Source organism: Tursiops truncatus, chromosome 15 (genome assembly GCF_011762595.2).
Source record: "Tursiops truncatus isolate mTurTru1 chromosome 15, mTurTru1.mat.Y, whole genome shotgun sequence".
Lineage (NCBI taxonomy): Eukaryota > Metazoa > Chordata > Mammalia > Artiodactyla > Delphinidae > Tursiops > Tursiops truncatus.
In genome coordinates this window covers 13,861,834-13,880,193 of record NC_047048.1, presented here as the reverse complement: position 1 = coordinate 13,880,193, position 18,360 = coordinate 13,861,834, and the positions used below count along the sequence as shown (strand labels likewise).

The 18,360-nt window shown below is 44.6% G+C and overlaps 1 protein-coding gene across 2 annotated transcripts in view; it reads left to right on the top strand.

Moving 5' to 3' along the window:
- The window catches only part of CALN1 (calneuron 1), a 504,452-nt gene that overhangs the window by 165,601 nt on the left and 320,491 nt on the right, over nt 1–18,360 (top strand). Inside the window, exon 3 of one of the 2 annotated variants that reach the window (XM_073792040.1) lies at nt 103–227. In XM_073792040.1, coding sequence (XP_073648141.1) covers nt 103–227 — 125 coding nt within the window. The remainder of the gene's footprint in view (nt 1–102; nt 228–18,360) is intronic. The other variant, XM_019921827.3, reaches the window with a different exon arrangement.

Below are 18,360 nucleotides of genomic sequence, written 5' to 3'. Positions count from 1 at the left end.
CTCCTGGCCATCTGAACACCAGGGTGGTCCTTCAGGGAAGGAAAGGAGGAACGGATGATGATGATGTCTTTCTTTCCCCTGCCCCCTGTCTCTTGTGAGCAGGGAGAAGATGCCTTTTCACCACGTGACAGCCGGCCTGTTGTACAAGGGGAATTACCTCAACCGATCTCTGTCTGCTGGCAGCGACAGCGAGCAGCTGGCTAACATCTCTGTGGAGGAGCTTGACGGTAAGGAGCCCGCCTTGCGTGGGAGGTGAGCCACCGAGGGAGGCATCTGGGGCCACTGTGCGTCTAAGACGCTGGCCGTCAGCTGTGGCCAAGTCTAACCGTGATGCAGCAGGAGAGAGTTCAGAGATCACTTCTGCCTAAATGACTTCTTTGTGTGGGATGGACCTGGTGGCCTGAAAAATCTATGGTGAATATTTCGGCTCCTTTGGGTACCACAAGGAACCCTCTGACTGGGGAGACAGGCTTCTACTTGTGACACATATTTTCCAATTGATGGAATCTTGGTCGCCAGTAGTGTTGCCCTGTTTCCATCTTCTCATTCACCATGGGGCCCAGCTGCGGGGAGGTCATAGACTTGTTCATGGCCGTCTCTTGACTTGTGGCCATGGTGCTTGGAATCCTGCCCAGATCAGAATCATCTGGAAGCTGTGTCTAGGTGGGAATGGCCGGCAATTATTTTGATTGCCTCTGTGCCTCTGTAACAGTGTAGCCTTGGCTTTGGGATGCGAACGAACCTGGGGACACGGTGACTGAATTCATCCTGGGACAGTGCCCCTTTGTATCCTGGGGAGATCAACTCCTTGATTAAAAAAAAAAATTAAAACAAGGAAGAAGGTTTTTGTTTTTGTCTTTTAGAATAGAGAATTAGGTTGATTCAGCCAGATGTTTGCCTAGGCATCTGCTGAGGCCACGCCAGATTGGTTTCCCTTCTTGTTTTGAAATGCTGTGTTCCTGGTGACACTGTTTTACAACAAGAAGTTTAAGTTTACTTTCTAAAATAGGGAAGTTAAAATTACCCCATATGGCCCATATCTTTGCTTTGAGTATAATGGTCTGAACCAGTGTGATTTCTTTGTGCACGTTTCTTACAAGGGGTATGGTAGGCGGGGAGATTCCTCTCTGGGCCAGGGAAGACAGGCTCGCTTCATGAAGGGCACGAGATGGGGCAGGCGAAGGACAGGGCTGTCGGATAGCTTTCTTGCTCTCACCCGCGTTGTTTGCTTGCTGCTCGACAGGCATACCATGTTTTATTACGCTTCGCTTTATTGCAGTTCGCAGATACTGCATTTTTTACGGATTGAAGGTTTGGGGGGCAACACTGCATTGTCAGATGCTGGTTAGCATTTTTTAGCAATAAAATATTTTAAAATGAAGGTATGTACATTGTTTGTTTGGACCTAATGCCATCACACATTTAACAGACTACAGCATAGTGCAAACGTAACTTTTATACACGCTGGGAAACGAAAAGATTCGGTGATTCGCTTTACTGTGCTCTTTACTTTATTGTGGTGGTCTGGAACCGAGCGCGCGGTATCTCTGAAGCCTACCTGTAGAGGCTTGTTTACGTCCATGATGGAGCAGTGGAGCTCAGTGGCTGGTGGGCTGGGTCTGGAGGAGAGGCCAGAGGATATTAGAGGAAGGGGAGTGATGTGGGCAGAGCCAGACTCCCTAGGCCCAGCATCTGCTCACTGTGGTCTGGACAGACTGGGGGCCAGAGAGGAGAGCAGTATCCTCAGATCTCCTGGCCTTCAACTGGCCAGAGGATATTTGGACAAGGGCACGGAAGCAGAAAATAGAGCCCTGACCTCCTCCAAAATGAGCCCATCCTGGTGGCCACAAACAAGGCCGAGGCTGAGCTGGGTGTGTTGGCAAAGTGAGGTGAGGCCCAAGCTTTCCTGTGTCCTGGGAAGGAGTCCTACCTAGTGGAGAGCAGGGCAGTGGTGCATTGATTTGGGAGGGGGACTGGTTGCTGTACCTCCAGTTTTAGTCATCACTTAGCAGGGGCGACTGGGAGCCTCCTGTGTGGAGCCCTGTGGAGCAGAGGCCATGAGACTTGGGCAGAAAGTCTGTGTGTTTCGGGCAACTCTTTTTTTTTCTTTTTAAATTGATGTATCGTTGATTTACAATGTTGTGCTAGTTTCAGGTGTGTAGCAAAGTGTTTCAGTTATACATATACATATGTATATATATTCCTTTTCAGATTCTTTTCCTTTATAAGTTATTACAAAATATTGAGTATAGTTCCTTGTGCTATACAGTAGGTCGTTTATCTATTTTATATATAGTAGTGTGTATAAGTTAACCCCAAACTCCTAATTTATCCCCACCCCCTTTCCCCTTTGGTAACCATAAGTTTGTCTTCTCTCTGTGGGTCTATTTCTGTTTTATATATAAGTTCATTTGTATCATTTTTTTTTGATTCCACATATAAGCAATATCATATGATATTTCTTTTTCTCTGTCTGACTTACTTCACTTAGTATGATAAGCCCTAGGTCCATACATGTTGCTGCAAATGGCATTATTTCATTCTTTTTTGCGGCTGAGTAATACCCCATTGTATAAATATACTACATCTTCTTTATCCATTCATCTGTCGATGCTCATTTACGTGGTTTCCATGTCTTGGCTGTTGTAAATAGTGCTGCAGTGAACAGGGGGGTGCATGTATGCTTTTGAATTATGGTTTTCTCCGGATATATGTGGGGCAACTCTTGCAGAGGCTGCGATGCCTAACCCAGTGAAGTTTGGAAATCGTCTATGGCTTTCACATACCCTGGCTTTCCATTTTTCTTCCTCCTCCTTCCCAGCTTTGCCATGAATAATCAAGAGATGATTTTTCCAAGACTTCTCAGAGTGATGGCTTTTTTCTCTGTGAAATCTGGGCCACTGTCAGGGCGTATGGCTTTTCAAGAGATCCACTGCCTGGATTTCGGCCCTTCTCCACTCGGGCGCTGGCTGAACTCTGTTCTTGGGCAGGCAGCAGAGCTCACCACCCTGTTGTTTCTGTCAGGCACAGGCAGCTGAATGGGGCTGAAAGGCGCCTTCTCAGCAGGTGAGACTAGCGGGCGGTAATTCTCACAGCCCTGGAGGTCCTGGTGGGTGGCCTTGGCCCTGGAAGCCCTGGTTATGGGGGGCAGGGGTCCCTGGTTGAGTGAAGCTGGACTTTATGGCCTGAGGTCGGCTGGGGAAGATGCTGTATTTGTCCTTCAGGAGGGTAATCCAGGCTCTCAGCCCGAAGAAAGGCCATTTATTTTCTAATGGAAGATTCCTTCTATTCACTTATTTATTTATCTCTGCCAAGGTGAACCCTGAGTTATGGCTGCTTACGCTTCGTTACGAGCATCTTGGGGCTCCAGGCAGGGCTGTGAGATGTGTTTTGAGTGCAGAACAGGCGGGCAGGGTCTGAAAACCAACTGGCTGGAATCAGTTCAGAGGACTGCAGCTTGGTTCTCGGGGAAGCCGGTTTCCGAGACTGTACCTGTTTGCCGTCCTCTTGGAGCTGCCTTGTGTCAGCCCAGCCCTCATATCCTACTGTTCGGGGCCGCTCGTTTATCCTCACGGGACATGTGGTGCTGCACGGGGAGTAGATGCGTTGGACACGGGTGGATATTGAAGCATCCTCTGTGGTCCAGCCACCTGGGGTGCAGATGTTATCTGGGTACCATCCCTGCCCCGGGTGGCTGTAGCCTTTTGCTCATGGATCACCAAGGGCAGGTTCCCTCACCTGATCAGTGTTTGTCGCTGGGGATGGAACGCCCCTTTCCTTCAGTGTAAGGATCAAGGAAGGGCACCCAGTCCATGAGAGGTTACCCTCTGAGAACGAGGCCACTCAACATGCAGGCCACCTCCAGTTGCCCTTCGCTCCGGGAAGTTTCTGTTTCTTCTCTTTAAACAAAGCTTATGAGGAATTAAGGCAAAGCTGCATCCAGTTGGCCAGACTGGAATTGGAATTCACCCAACAGGCAAACTCAGCAATGATGCATTGGTTGAGATCCTTCCTTCCTCTCCTTCCTTCCTCTTCATTCATATTTTCATTCCTATTCATTCATTCATTACAGGAGTGTTTACCCAAATGCTTTCTGGGTGGAGGAGGAATTCAAAGAAGTATAATCTTCGTTGCCTGGCTCAAGGATTTTACAATCCACCCAGGGAGTTTATGTACATACAAAATATATTAGCAGTATCTTGTACTTTTAGAGTGTGTCATGTGGAATTTTATTAGAGGCATGAATTATAATTTCTTAAAAAGAGTTTTTTCATTTCTACTTATTGAATAATCTTGTGAGGCTGTCTTAATCTTAAACTGAGCTTGCCTCTATCTGAAGTTGACTCATTTTCATTAATGTATGGTGTTCCATTGTATATAAATATACCTCAATTTCCGTATCCTTTCTATTCAGGATGGATGTTCGGGTTGTTTCCAGTTTGGGGCTATTAGGCTGTAATCAGCCTCCCCTTCTGTTGCAGCTGTGATGTTGGGGGCTGCTGTCCTCACGGCTCCCTGTGGCCACCGTGAAACGTCTGCGTGTGGGTATTTCACGTTATTTTTGCCAGTAACAGTGTCAGCCTCTCAGATTAATTTCTTGGGTCTTCCTTTTAGCCTAGGTTAGTTTGCTGTCACATCTTGGATGGTTGTTATTTCTGTTTTTTTCTTCAGGAATGCCTGCCATTCTAATGCTAGATCTTCATTCGATGTTTTCCACAAAATGCGTCTCTTCTCACATCATTTTCCTCTGTTTTGCACTTCTACGTTCATTCTTGAGTCTGTCTACCACCTCGTTGATTTAGTTGTTTGCAGTCACTTAAAAAAATTTGCTTTTGATTCCCTTTAGAGTGTATTTTCATTATGGATGAAAGTTTCAGTTCCTCTGTAGTTTGATTTTATTTCAGTAGCTCCCCCTTAACTTTTTGGTCAAAGTATAATACAGAAAAGTATTATTGCACAGTTCAATTCTTATCAAACATGAACATACATGCAGCAACCACCCAGGTTAAGGAATAAGGTGTTACCAGCACCCTGAAGTGCCCCTGAGGTCCTTCCTAATACCTCTTCCTCAAAGACAACCACTGCCCTGAATTACCTATCACCATTTAATTGTGTTTGTGTTTTTCCTTCATCTCAAGGGGGTTATATTATATTTATTGTTTTTCATCCAACCTCTTTTCTTCAACATTATACTTGTGAGGCTCAACGATGTTTTTGAGGGTAGCTGAAGTTCATTCATTTTCATTAATGTATAGTGTTTCGTCACATATAAGTAGATCTCAGTTTATTTATCCATTATATTCTCAGTGGGTATTCGAGTTGTTTCCAGTTTGTAGCTATGAGGATACAGCCCTTGGTGTTGCTGTTGTGCTCTGCTCATGGCAACCTCTTCCTCTTTTACTGGAGCCATATTTTTATATTCTCTCCCAACTCTTTGTGTTACTGAGAACAATTTGTACACAGTTTGTGAAAATCTCTTCTGTTTCTTGTCATCAATTCTATATAGAGATTTTTTAATAATAAATATCTGTTTCTCCAAGTCTCCCAGCTGATGCTGCCTTTGTTCTCCATTAGAAGGTGTTTTTAGATGGTCCCCTTTGCTTTCTTCTGTTCTGCTTTGTGACTCAGCAACGAGAGTTCTTTGTAGGTCCACGATCTGTCAGCAAACAAGGTTTATAAAGAGTCTTTAGCCTTCTTCCTTCCATCTTCACTTTATTCCAGACCTGGGATAACTTCCCCCTTTTCAGCCCCAGCTGGAGAGTCCAGTTTCTAGAAGACGTTCATCTAGTCCACGGCTACTGGGCGGAGGGGGGATCTTGATGGCCCCTCCTCTTGGGTTTGCTCCTTATGTCACAGGATTCAATTAACTCCTATATTCTTCTTTTCTGTTGGTCTCCTTCCTGTTCCCGTGCTGGTATCCAACATTCTGGTGCATATCCTGGCTCTCATCTCTTCCCCGCAAATAATCCAGGGTGGGACACACCCTCCCATGGCTCTTATTACTCTCAGAGAGTCATGTTCCCCGAAGGAGCTTAGAAAGGAGGTGCTGCTGAGGTGGGTTTGGGTTGAGGAATAGATCACCGTGGAGAACAGTTGCTATGAAATAGGGACCGACCGCTTGACTCGCTGGTCAGCATAGCCTCTGGGTCCCTGGCGGGGTAAACAATGGTGATGAGCCAATGTCTTCCTTCTGTACGTGTTTCTCTGGTTCCCAGGGTGGGTGCAAATTGTGTTTCTCCAGTTTCATTGGTGTGGCAACTAGCAAAAATTCTCCTCAGGCTCTGACATGTGTATACATCTCAAAATTAATATTTCTGGGGATGTGCATACATTATCCTACAGACATTTCTGGAGGGTATTTTAATTTGAGTTTAGGAGGGGATGTATCCATCCGCCAACTTTCAAACACAAAAGCACCACTTCAATAGTTGACTACCTCCATCTGGACTGTTCCAGAGCCACTGCATCTGCAGAACCAGTTTCCTCAACGGCCCCCTGTTTGCCTGGTCCAGAGGACTCTCAGGTGTTTATTCTGGACTTTCTGCCGCATCTGGCAGCATTGCTCACACCCTTGGTTTTGGTTTGTCACTGCCTTGGCATCCGTGTCACTAGCTGGCTTTCCTCCTTCCTCTTTTCTACCACTTTGACATTCCCCTCATCTTCTGCCCACTGCTGATGCACCGTTCTTCCCCGGGGTTGGTTTTTGCTGTCATCCCCAAGGGCAACTGCATACCGATCACCTCGGGATAGATATCTTTGATCCCTGCCTCCCTCCTGAATTCTAGACCTGCTACTTATAGTCCTGTGTAGACGTCCCACGAATCCCTTAAACTCCAGTGATCCAAAGCTGGACAGATTTTCTTTTTCTCTCTCAAACTGCTCCTCCCCTGGAATTTTTCTCAGGAAATTAGTCACATTACACCCAGTCAGCCATGGTGGTAATTTGGGGGTCATCCTTGATTCCTCTTTTTCTCTTACTCCACACGTATTATTGGCAAAGCCCTGCAGACCAACTTCCTTCTCCTCCAACCACATGGCTGTTTTCTTGGGCCAGGTTCTCCCACCAGCTAGACAACTGCAGTCACCAAGAGGTGATCTCCTTGTGCCTCATCCAGGATATCAGCCTTGTATCAGTTCAGTTCCATTTCACTGGAAGGATGCTTCTCAAATACACACTTGATTAGGTTATCGTTTTTCCCTTCTTGTCCTACAAACATGTTCACACACACACACACACACACATAAAACAACAGTGTATTTAAAATTTCTTTAATTCTTTTTAAAAATTTTAAAATCTATAGAGGTTCTGGAAAGTACAGTGAATACCTGTATACCCTTTGTCTAATTGCTGACATTACAGCATTTGCTTTCTCTCTCTTTCCCTTTTTCTCAACACACATGCACAATTTTTTCAGTTCTAGAATTTTAATTTGGTTCTTTTTTATAGTTTCCATCTCTCTGCTGAAATACTCTGTTTACTCATTTAAATGATATTTTTCTTTAATTCTTTGGACATATTTTCCTAAATCTATAGTAGCTCTTTAAAGTCTTTAGGTATTAAACCCATCATCTAGGCTCTAGATCATCTGCGGGTTGATTTCTCTTGTCTTTTTTAGATTATAGTCAAGTTTTCTTGTTTCTTTGCACACCTGTTAATATTTGACTGTACACTGAACATTTTGAATGCTATGTTGTATCGACTCTGTGTTCTTTTGGCTTTCTTTGAAGAGGGCTGATTTTCTGTTCTAACAGGTGGTTCAGTTACTAGCCTACCACCTTAAACTTCTTTTGGTTCAATTTTGTTTTATTTTATGTTAGGGTAGATCTTTGGAAATCCCAAGGTGACTCCCAAGCCCCTCTAGCTTGGGCGGGACTCAGCCTCCAAACTCTGTCTCTCTTGTGGATCTTGTCAGGGCTTGGTTTTAGGTTTTGTTCAGGTGGGTCTTATGTAGGCCTTCAGAGTGTGTCCCTTACTCTTAAGATGTGTCTTTCTAGTGTCTGGATGCCTGGGGTATTAATGAGGTTTTTCAGACATCCCCTAGGGATACTTAAACTCTAGCATCTGTCTTCCATTCTCAACCTCATAGCAGCTGCTTCCTGGTAAGTCTGGTTTAATCTCAATTTGCACTTGGGTTGCCCAACCTTCAGCCAAGTATTCATAAGGAACCCCCACACAGGTTTCCGAAGCCCCCTCTCTGCATAGTTTTCTTCCCTCTGCTGCCTGACCCCCACAGGTTCTAGCCCCTTCCACTACCCCAGTGTAAGAACTGTGCTTGGGAAATTGTCCCTGGGCAGAGGGCCAGGGTGAACGTTGAACGTGGGGCTCACCATGTGAATTTCCTCTTGCCCTGCTATTGCAGCCTTGTGCTGCCGGTTGTTCATGGCCTGCAAACAGTTGCTTTGCGTATTTTGTTCAGGTACACGGTGGGAGGGTTATTCTCAAACCAGTTACTTTGTCACAGCAAAAGCTTATCATTAGTAATTTTTTTTTTACCTGAACCAGTTAAAAGTAATTTTCATCATAGCACCTTACCCTTTAACACTTCACTTCTGCCTATAGTTCTGAAATGGCTCTCCATAGCCTGTAGCTGTGTTAGCTATAGCGCATCTCTGTGTCAGAGCATATGAAGCCCTGTGTGGCCTGGACCTTTCATTTTGTCTGCTTCAACTCCCTACTTGCCTTCTAGATCATTTCCTGCTGCCTCACAATCTCTCCTGCTTCCCTGCCTTTGTTTCAGTTGCTTCTTTCAGGAATGTTCTATCTACCTGGGAAAGACCTATCCATATTGTAAGTTTCAACATTGTCAGTTGTTGTCATCCTCCTCTTCATCGTCACAGCTGTTTATTGAATGCTTACTATGTTCCAGGAACTGTTCAAAGTGCATGAGATGAATTAACTCATTTAACCCTCTCAACAATGCTCTGATGCAGGTGCTATTATTAACCCCGTTTTTGCAAATGTGGAAAGGGGAGACATTAAATAACCTTGTCCAAGGTCGCCTAACTAGCATGTGTTGGAACGGGGATGCAGCCTACCACCTGGCTTCAGAGCTCGTGCTTTTTAAGTTCTATGTTCTGAATCCTCCCACCTGCTAAGTAAGACCCTTTGTGCCTTCCCTGCACCCTCGTGTCACTATCATATATATCACTGCCACCGCTGTGACACCTGGGTGAGAACTTGGCTGATTAATCAAACTTTCAGTGGGTGGAGAGATATTTTTAAAGCTCTGTGTGAGCCCAGTGTGTTTCTCACGGAGAGCAGAGGTGCACAGCAGCCCAGAAAAGGCTGGTGATGGGCTTGAGTTCATGCTGGAAGGGGACTGCCTCCTGTGCTCTGAGCTCTGAAGAGCCCCTCTCCACCCCCACTTGTCTGGTACATCATATATTTTCTTGTCAGGAAGCCTCCCCCCACCCTTTCTTCTTTCTCCTCTACTCATGCTGGTTGATTTAGAAATCTCAGAGGCACACCCTACTAGCCTTTTTTGAGATGCTTCCCTCTACGGGCTTTTCAAGCGGGGTTTTAAGAAGGCAGCAACGTTACTGTCACAAGAAGAGAAGCTCTCAACTCTTATCTGAGAAGGCTGATGCCTCAAAGTTCTCTCCTCCAGAGGAGGCGATAAAACCTACACAATGAGCCACATCATCTAACAGGAGTGGGAGTGCCAGATAGACAGCTCTGCTCGGGAGCTGGGAATTAGCCTTACAACCCTGGTCTTTTATCTACCTGGGTGCTTTCCTGCTAGAGGCTTGACCTGCCTTTGAGCCTTGAGAGGGCACGTCTTTTGTGGTGGGTTGTGGAGCTCTGTTAGCAGAGCCAAGGAGGGATTTCTCTGACGGCAGCTGCTTCTAAGGGCCCACTCCTTAAAGGGACATTTGCCTGAGTCGTCTTGATCTGAGCATGTGTTTTGATAGCTGTGGCCAAGAAGGAAACCCGAGTACCACCCCTGCCACTTTCATTTTCCTCATTGGTAATTTGTATGCTGCCTGCTTCCCAAAGTGATGGAGACATCATATGATAAAAGAAGAAACACAAACTGCAAAGGCTGTCAGAATAGAAATAGGAAATAAAAATCCATATACCAAGAGGAAGAAAACAATATGACAGTCCCTAACACTAACACATTTACTGTGAATGAGCGTTAAATTTAGCTCCAGGCTTCCAGTGGGTTGGGGCAAAAAAGGTAACATACCTTATTCCAATGACAACCTTCAAGGATCCTATTGGAAGAATAGTCTTCTCATTTGTATTTGAAACAGCAGCCCTTTGGCTCATAATAAAAATACCCACCGTACAAACATTTTGTATTGTTATTCCAAAGATGTTGGGGGCTTTCAGCTTTTTCTCAACCTCTAATTTCTGAAGGTTTTTTAAAACCTTTTACCCCTAGTAATGGTGCCTTTTGATGGTGGTGATTCTCAGTGAAGGACTAGGTGCTAATCTTAGACTCCAGATATAGAAAGAGGAGGGCAGATGGTAGTTTAAAAAGCCTTCCCACCGGATGATGCCAAGTAACCCCTGTAGGACATGTTTCTCTGGTTTCCTCTCCTAAGAACCCTACTTGAGATAGTAGGAAGAAGTGATATCTTGGTATAAAAGTTTCCTACATGTAGCTCCTTCCCTTCATGTAGGTCCTATATGAAGGACCTACATCATAAAGCATGACCTTTGACTTGGGATATCTGTGGAACAGGAGTTACCAGCAATTCACCCCTGTCATAAAATAACCTTGATATTCTTCCTGTGGAACCTTCAGCTTTCAACAGAAATGCATCCTAATAGATCTGCTAAGGTAATTAAGCTCCACAGTGCTTCCCCAAATAACTGAATAAGTTAACCCGTTGAGTCCAATTGTTCTGCATTATCCATCTGGATACTGGAGAGAGTTTGCCAAAACTCATCATTTTGATGTTGGCTTCATTGATACTGAGCTGTTTTCTCCTGGTGGTAATTGGCCAGCAGCAGGTTCAGCTGTTTCCTGGGACTACTGAGGGATGTGATATTAGCAATATGTTCTAGCAGGGATGGCTCACTCGTCTTTCCTCTTCACAGTGGCATCCAGAGCATCTCATCCAAACACTGCTCCAAACCATTGAAAAGCAGGTGATGAGCTAGTACACAGCCATTTAAAATACGGGTTTTCTCTATCAAGGTGGTCATTTCTACTTTCTCTAATTCTCAAGCCAAAATAACACTGAATTCACATTGAGACCTATATTGCTGTGTGACAAATTACTCCCAAACTTACTGGTTTAGAACAAAAAACATTTTTATCTCACCATTTCTGTGGATCAAGAATCCGGGAGTGGCAAAGATGGCTGGTCTGGCCCAGTGTCTTTCAAAAGGTTGCAGTCAAGACGCTTAGTGGGATTGCAATCATCTGAAGGCTTGACTGTGGCTGGGGAATCTATCCAAACTCACTCCCAGGGCTGTTGGCTGGAGGCCTCAGTTCCTTCCATGAGGGCCTCCCCTTAGGACTGCTTGAGCAACTTCATGACATGGGGTTCGGCTTTTCCTAGAATGAATGATCATTTTATGATCTTGTCTCAGATGTCACATATTGTCACTTCTGCCACATACATTCGCTAAAAGTGAGTCACTACATGGAGCTTATACTTAAGGTAAGTGGAATTAGGCTTCATTTCTGAAGGGATGAATATCAAAGCATTAGCAGGTGTATTTTAAAGCCACCAAAGAACATACAAATTAGCTGGGAGATGGCTTCTAGCTGTTGAATTGAAAGCTAGTGAAATGTTACAGAAAGTTCTAAAGTCATACTTAGCAATTTCTTTATGCAGTAAAGAAGAGAGGACCAAAGGTCATTGCTATAAAAATAGGAATTAAAGCCTACCTGACAGAGTAGGGTCTCTGGAGTTCCACAGATCTGGGACTATTCCAGTTTCACTACTTAGCAGTTGCAACAGGGCTGGTTAGCTCTTCTCCAATATTGTTTCTTCCTTAGTAGAAGAAAGTTTAGCTGGACAAGTGGGTGCTAGAATAAAGACTACATTTCCCAGTCTCCTTAAGAGCTAAGTGTGGCCATATTAGTAAGTTCTGGCCAATGAGATGTAAGCCAAAGTGACACTGGGCAACTTTGGTGCTCTTTGCCTCTTCTTTATCCTTTCCTCCTTCTTATTACTGGAGTGGGAATGTCTTCATCTGACACCATGAAGACAAAGGTGGCAGAGTGGTGAGCTGGAAGGCTCCTGGGTGTCTGAGGATAGTGGAACAGAGAGAAATTGACTTCTGTTTTGTTTTTTGGGGCACTCACAGCTGAACCCAAACCCACCGGATCAGCCGCCGTATGACCACAGACAAGTCATCCAACCTTTAAACCTATTTTCCCATTTTTAAATTAGTGTCTTACATATAATGCTACTTTTAAGAGTCTTCTGCTTACTATTTTTGAGGAGGACATATTGTTGTAGAAGATTAGAAGTGATGGATCTATTATTTCAAAGCAAGGGAAGTTTGTCCTTTTTCTAATACATATATGACTATATTTCAAATTCACCCATTGAAATGTGAAAGGAAGAGGTTCAGCAGGGGCAGAAAAGGGTGGAGCCAGCAGGGAAGGCTAGATGGCAGAGACCCAAAATGCCTCCAGGAGGACATTAACTTTTGCTGGGTTTGTTTCATTATGAGGGCAGCACCCAGTTACACTATGTCCATCCCTGTGAGCAAACATAGTGAACGTTCAGACACATAGTGACTGCTCAGAAATACTTGTTGAATAAACGAATGCCAGGTCCTCTGATAAGAGAAGTTTGTCCCAAAGTGAGCTATTCATTCTATAATGAGAGTGGAATTGGGATGACGTATCTGGCAGTGAAACGTGGTTGATGATGCATGGCGTTTAGAGTCAGATGCTCCACGAGTTTTGGTTTTCTCGCACGTACAATGTGGATAACAGTATATACTTCAAAGGGATAGTATGAGGTAATGTATGCAGAGTGAGTTACTATTGTATATGGTATGTAGTAAGTGCCCAATAAATAGTAACAGTCGTAGTAATAGTAATTGTTGCTATTATTGTTGTTATGATGACGACGATGATGAAGATCACCACAATAATGACAAGACACATCCAGACAGAGGATTATTACTTCCACCTTGGGGCAAATTGGCTCCTTCGAGGAAAAAGGAAAACACTAGTCAGTATCCTATGCAGCTGTCCTGTCAGGACAGGCTCACTTCAGGAGGTGAATGCCCCTAACTGGAAAGACCTTTCAATGTGGGAGAATCTGGGCACCCCACCATGATTCTCTGTGTCTAAGCCCATAAGGACATCTTTCCCGACCTTAACTTCAACACTTTACCTTGCAAAGCCCTTGTCCTCACTGGAGTGAAAGTAAGAGTCTAAGTTGTCAAAGGGGAGGAAGAGGACCCAATGACACTGACTTCCAAACCTTGGGTTGTCCTGAGAGATAGAACCAGATGTGGGAAACTTGTGCAGATGGTTGAAAATTCAGGCTTTCCGGCTCCTCACTGTGACGCTTCCAAGGATCAGGAATGAACATGCCCATAAATTTCCTTTTTAAAAATATCTCACACGACTTATTCTATGGGTTGGAGCAGAGGTGGTGATGGTAGATAGGAAGGCCGAAATCATGGCCAGATGACCAGAACCCACTCCCTTTTAGAAGGGGACATCATCAGCTCTTTGAGTTCAACACATTGGAAAGAAGTCTTCCATTCCTTCCTCTTTGAACTGGTTCTGTTGGAATAGTGATGCTTTCTGGAAATGGAAGAGCCCAGCCATAGGTTTTGCTGGATGTAGCTTCTGTCCCTGTTTCCTGTTGTGTTCCCTTTGCTGGCTTTTTCTCACTCTCCCAGGGTTCCCCTCACCTTATTTGCTTAAAATTCAAGGCTATTTTTGTTTTAATGTTTCTTCCAAACTATAGACATCAACCTTCAGTATTAATGGTTTGTTTGTAACGCTAAAGTTTTATGGTGATAGTGAAAAAACTGTAGTTCCCCCCCCACCCCATAAAGCTGCTAAAACAACTGGCCCCAGGACCTGAAGTCACGCTGGCCTAGGGAACGTGTCGCCATTTTCACGCGCAGGCACAGGGCTGGTTCTTATCCTGGTGCCAGTTGGCTTTGCTGGTTATTACCCTGCTGGTATCCAGTAAAATGAGCCTCAGGATACAGAGCTCACCTCCACCATCTGGGTGGCAATTTAACATCTCTGCCTAGAAGCATCTTAGGAAGGAGGGGTCCTAAAATTCTTGGTCTGATGCCTCTAAGCCAGTTGTAGGAGATTTTATAGAGCTTAGTCTCTCTGCCCTCTGGTGCTCAGGTGGGGAAGGGGAGTCCCGGGGACCACACCTGAGAATTCACTGTTTCCTGCACCTCCCTGGTGCTTTGTCTCAGACCACCAAGTGCAATTTCTTAGCCGGCACGTACTGGGGCTGCAAAAACTCCTGAGCATTTCAAGTGCATGATTGATCATGATTTGATGCTACTTTCTTTAAGAACCCTTCAGAGGCACCATCTATTTCTGGTGTAATGACCTATATGAGGAAAGACTCTAAAAAAAAGAGTTGATATATGTATATGTATAACCGATTCACTTTGCTGCACAGCAGAAACTAATACAACATTGTGAATCAACTAGACTCCGATAAAAATTAAAAAAAAAAGAACTGAAGGTCATCCCACTAGAGACGGTCAACGGGGCCCTTGAATATTGAATTCTGGGACTCATTAGCCTGGAGATCAAAGATTTTGGAATCTTCATTATATTGAAGTGACGGATTAAAAAGGCAAAGACCAGACCCCAAGGCCCAACAGCCGTGCATTCCAGGGACCACAGTTGGTCACTGGTGACCGGGGGATTGGGATGGACCACTTCTCTAGCTAAGCTTCTTCAGACCCTTTAACTGTGCTTTATATGCCGTGGTTAGTCCCCTAGGACTATGAAGGATATAATATCCTTCATAGGCTCAAAAGCGAAAATCCTCTATCAGAAGGAAGTACTCTTTGCGTTAAAAAATAGGTCACCTATTTGTGTTCAATTAATTTGCCTTGTTGATTGATGGTGCCCCTCTCTTTCAAACTCTTTAAGTGAGAAACTTGCCTAAAACTCATCAGCTGTCTTAGATTTTCTAAGAAGTTTATGCCGGCTCCCGGCCACAGAAATCTCTTTTTTAGGGTATCATAGAAATCCACTCTAGTTTTCTCTGCTAAATAGACCTGCACATAGACTGCGTTACTCCAAAGGTCACTCACCTATAATGAGGGCTTCCCCAGGCCACCATCAGGCCAAGGATAAAGAGCTTGGCTTCTAGGGACTTTCCTGGCGGTCCAGTGGTTAGGACTCCGTGCTCCCAGTGCAGGGGGCACAGGTTCGACCCCTGGTTGGTGAACTAAGATCCCACATGCCACAAAGTGTGGCCAAAAAAAAAAAAAAAGAGCTTGACTTCTTGCCTGCAGTGGCGAATTCCAGGGATTCTGGTGTTAGCCTGAACTTGGTTCAAATCCTAGACCTGTCATTTATTATCTCTGTGCCCTTGGGCAAGTCTTACATACACATCTTCATGTCCTCATCTATAAAACGGTGTCATATAGTTCCCACCTCGTGGGAAGAGCAAGCAGCATGATTCCTGGCGCCTGGCAGGGTGCTCGGCAGGGGCTTTTAGCATTCTTGCTTGGCAGGCTGTGGGGAAGGAGTAGGACTATAGGGAAATCCCGAATTTCTTTCCTCTTTCTTCTATGCAGGCAATTCAAAAGTGGATTGAACAAAATTAGGAAGGGTGAAGGATGTTTTAAAGGGAGAAGACGAAACTAAGTCTCATATGTGAATCTGAAATTTGGTCACATTTACATCTTTTTCAGGGGTGTGTGTGTGTGTGTGTGTGTGTGTGTGTGTGGGGAGGGGGGAGGGGTGCTGAGAGCCCAGGTTCTGGACTTGACCCTGAACCTTTTCCATAGAACCTCTGGAACTCCCCAGACTACAGGGGTCCTTCCACCTCTGACATGACGTCATGGTTGTATGGAATTATAGTTCAACATTTTGCTGATGTTGTTGGGCTGGGCATGCAGGGGAGAGGGATCTACGATTATTGAGTATTTATTTCATACATACACTAGGCTATTTCTGTCATTCATCCTCCTCCTCATCATTATCGTCATCATCATCATCATCATCATCATCATCAACATCATCATCATCACCCGGTAGAGTCACTCTCCTCCCTCATCCAACTCTCATTTTCTCCTTCCCTTTCTTTGAACCTCAGACACACATTGGTTCTGTTGCAGGAGAGAGGTTGCCCAGGTAGGGGTACTGGAGATTCAGGTAATACCCAGGTTTGGAGGGCCCAGGGTGTATTTCCTCATCGTCTAGGTGTGACCAGGGCCAGTTTGCCAATGATTAAGGCAAGAACTCTTCAAGATGGAATGTCTTTCTTGAAGCATAGAGGCGATAAAGGCTGCCATCGAATGCAACAGTAATAATGTCCCCATGAGTTGTTAAATCTTGAAATGTATCCATCTGTTCAGTATATCTCTCTTTAAAGAATATTTAAGTGAGATAAAACATCAAGGTATGTGCTAATGGCTTCAGGTTGACTTGTGGCCCTGTCACTGCTGTGAGCTCAGAAATAGGCTGTCCCTTCCACAGACACACACAGACACACACAGACACACACACACACACACACACACACACACACATATAAAACTGTAGAAAGATCATGTTTTCCTCCAAGCCTCTGATGATAGTTTTTGATTAGAATATGTCTTTTGGCTCAAAAGCATTGCCTATTCACTGCAAAACACATTTGTCTTCATAGAGAAGGTGCCTCAGTGTGTGTGCTCGGCGTGGCTAGAAGTCACTTGGGAGGCTGATGAGTGGGGACAGCAGACAGCAGACCCGGGGCAGGGCACTCACACATCACATTGTACCTTCATGGCCTTAACAGATTGCCAGGCAGAGACAAATCCAGTCCATTCTCACAATCATGTTCTTTGCGTTCTTCCCAAATTTGATCCGGTCCTGAGCAAATTCTAAACCAAAAAAACCCCCCAAACAACTCTCCTTCCCCCAAACCTAGAAGTTTGTAGAGAAGGCAGCTATAAAATTGTCCATTGCCAGGCTAAGGAAACTGGATGAGAAAAACCTCGTAGCAAGATTCTGCGGTGGGCAAAAAAGATAGCACGTCTGTGAGAAGGCCCAGAGGCTTTGTGAGTCTCAGTTTGTATCCCAGTAAAATGGGGATCATTATCTCAGAATTGCATCTTGCCTAACACAGGAAAGTTATGAGAACCGAGGTACCAGTTATGTAGAGCTAATGCCTACATGAGAAATACTATAAAAGCTGAAGTTGTGAATTCGATGTGTTGAGTGGTTAAGAGTGCAGGCTCCGGAGCCCCACTGCACACCCTGCATCCATTCAGTTCTTACCACTGCTCTGCCAAGGCCTTGCTGTTATGATTCTCATTTCCAGGTGAGGACACTGAAGCCCAGAGAGGTTAAGTCACTGCCTCAAGGTCACACAGCTAGTGAGGACAAGCCAGGTCAAAGACACAGGCTGTCTGACTCCCAAGCTCCCTGTGTTAACCTTTAATGGTGGTTAGCCTCTCATAATACTTATTCAGAGGATAAGCTCATTTAAAAAAAATTTATTTTATTCAAGTATAGTTGTTTTACAATGTTGTGTTAATTTCTGCTGTATGGCAAAGTGATTCAGTTATCTATCTATCTATCTGTCTATCATCTGTCTATATTCTTTTTCATATTCTTTTCCATTATGGTTTGTTACAGGATATTGAATGTAGTTTCCTGTGCTCTACAGTAGGACTTTGTTGTTTATCCATTCTATATATAATAGTTTGCATCTGCTAACCCCAAACTCCCAATCCATCCCTTCCCCACCTCCCATCCCCCTTGGCAACCACAAGTCTGTTCTCTATGTCTGTGAGTCTGTTTCTGTTGCGTAAATAAGTTCATCTGTGTCCTATTTTAGATTCCACATATAAGTGATATCATATGGTATTTGTCTTTCTCTTTCTGATAAGCTCATTTTTTGAGGGGAGGAATCAGTGGATAGGGAAAAAGAAAACTGAGTGCCTTTGGATAGAATTTTGTAGTTAAATTGGAGGAGGGAGTGGCAGAGAGAGTGGGATGGAGCTGGAGGGGAGAGGAAAGATTTGGAATGAGGACTGCTGGAAATTGTGGAGAAGAGTCTGAGTTCAAGGAGGGATCTTCACAGGACCAGCAAGGCTCATTGAAGGTTTACCTACTGTCGAAGATTCTGTGGATGTGTTGATGGCTACTGGGGGGAAGGTGTACACTCTGGGCTGGTTCTGCCTTTACCAGGAATTAAGCGTGCAACCTTGGTCAGGCTCTTGAGTTC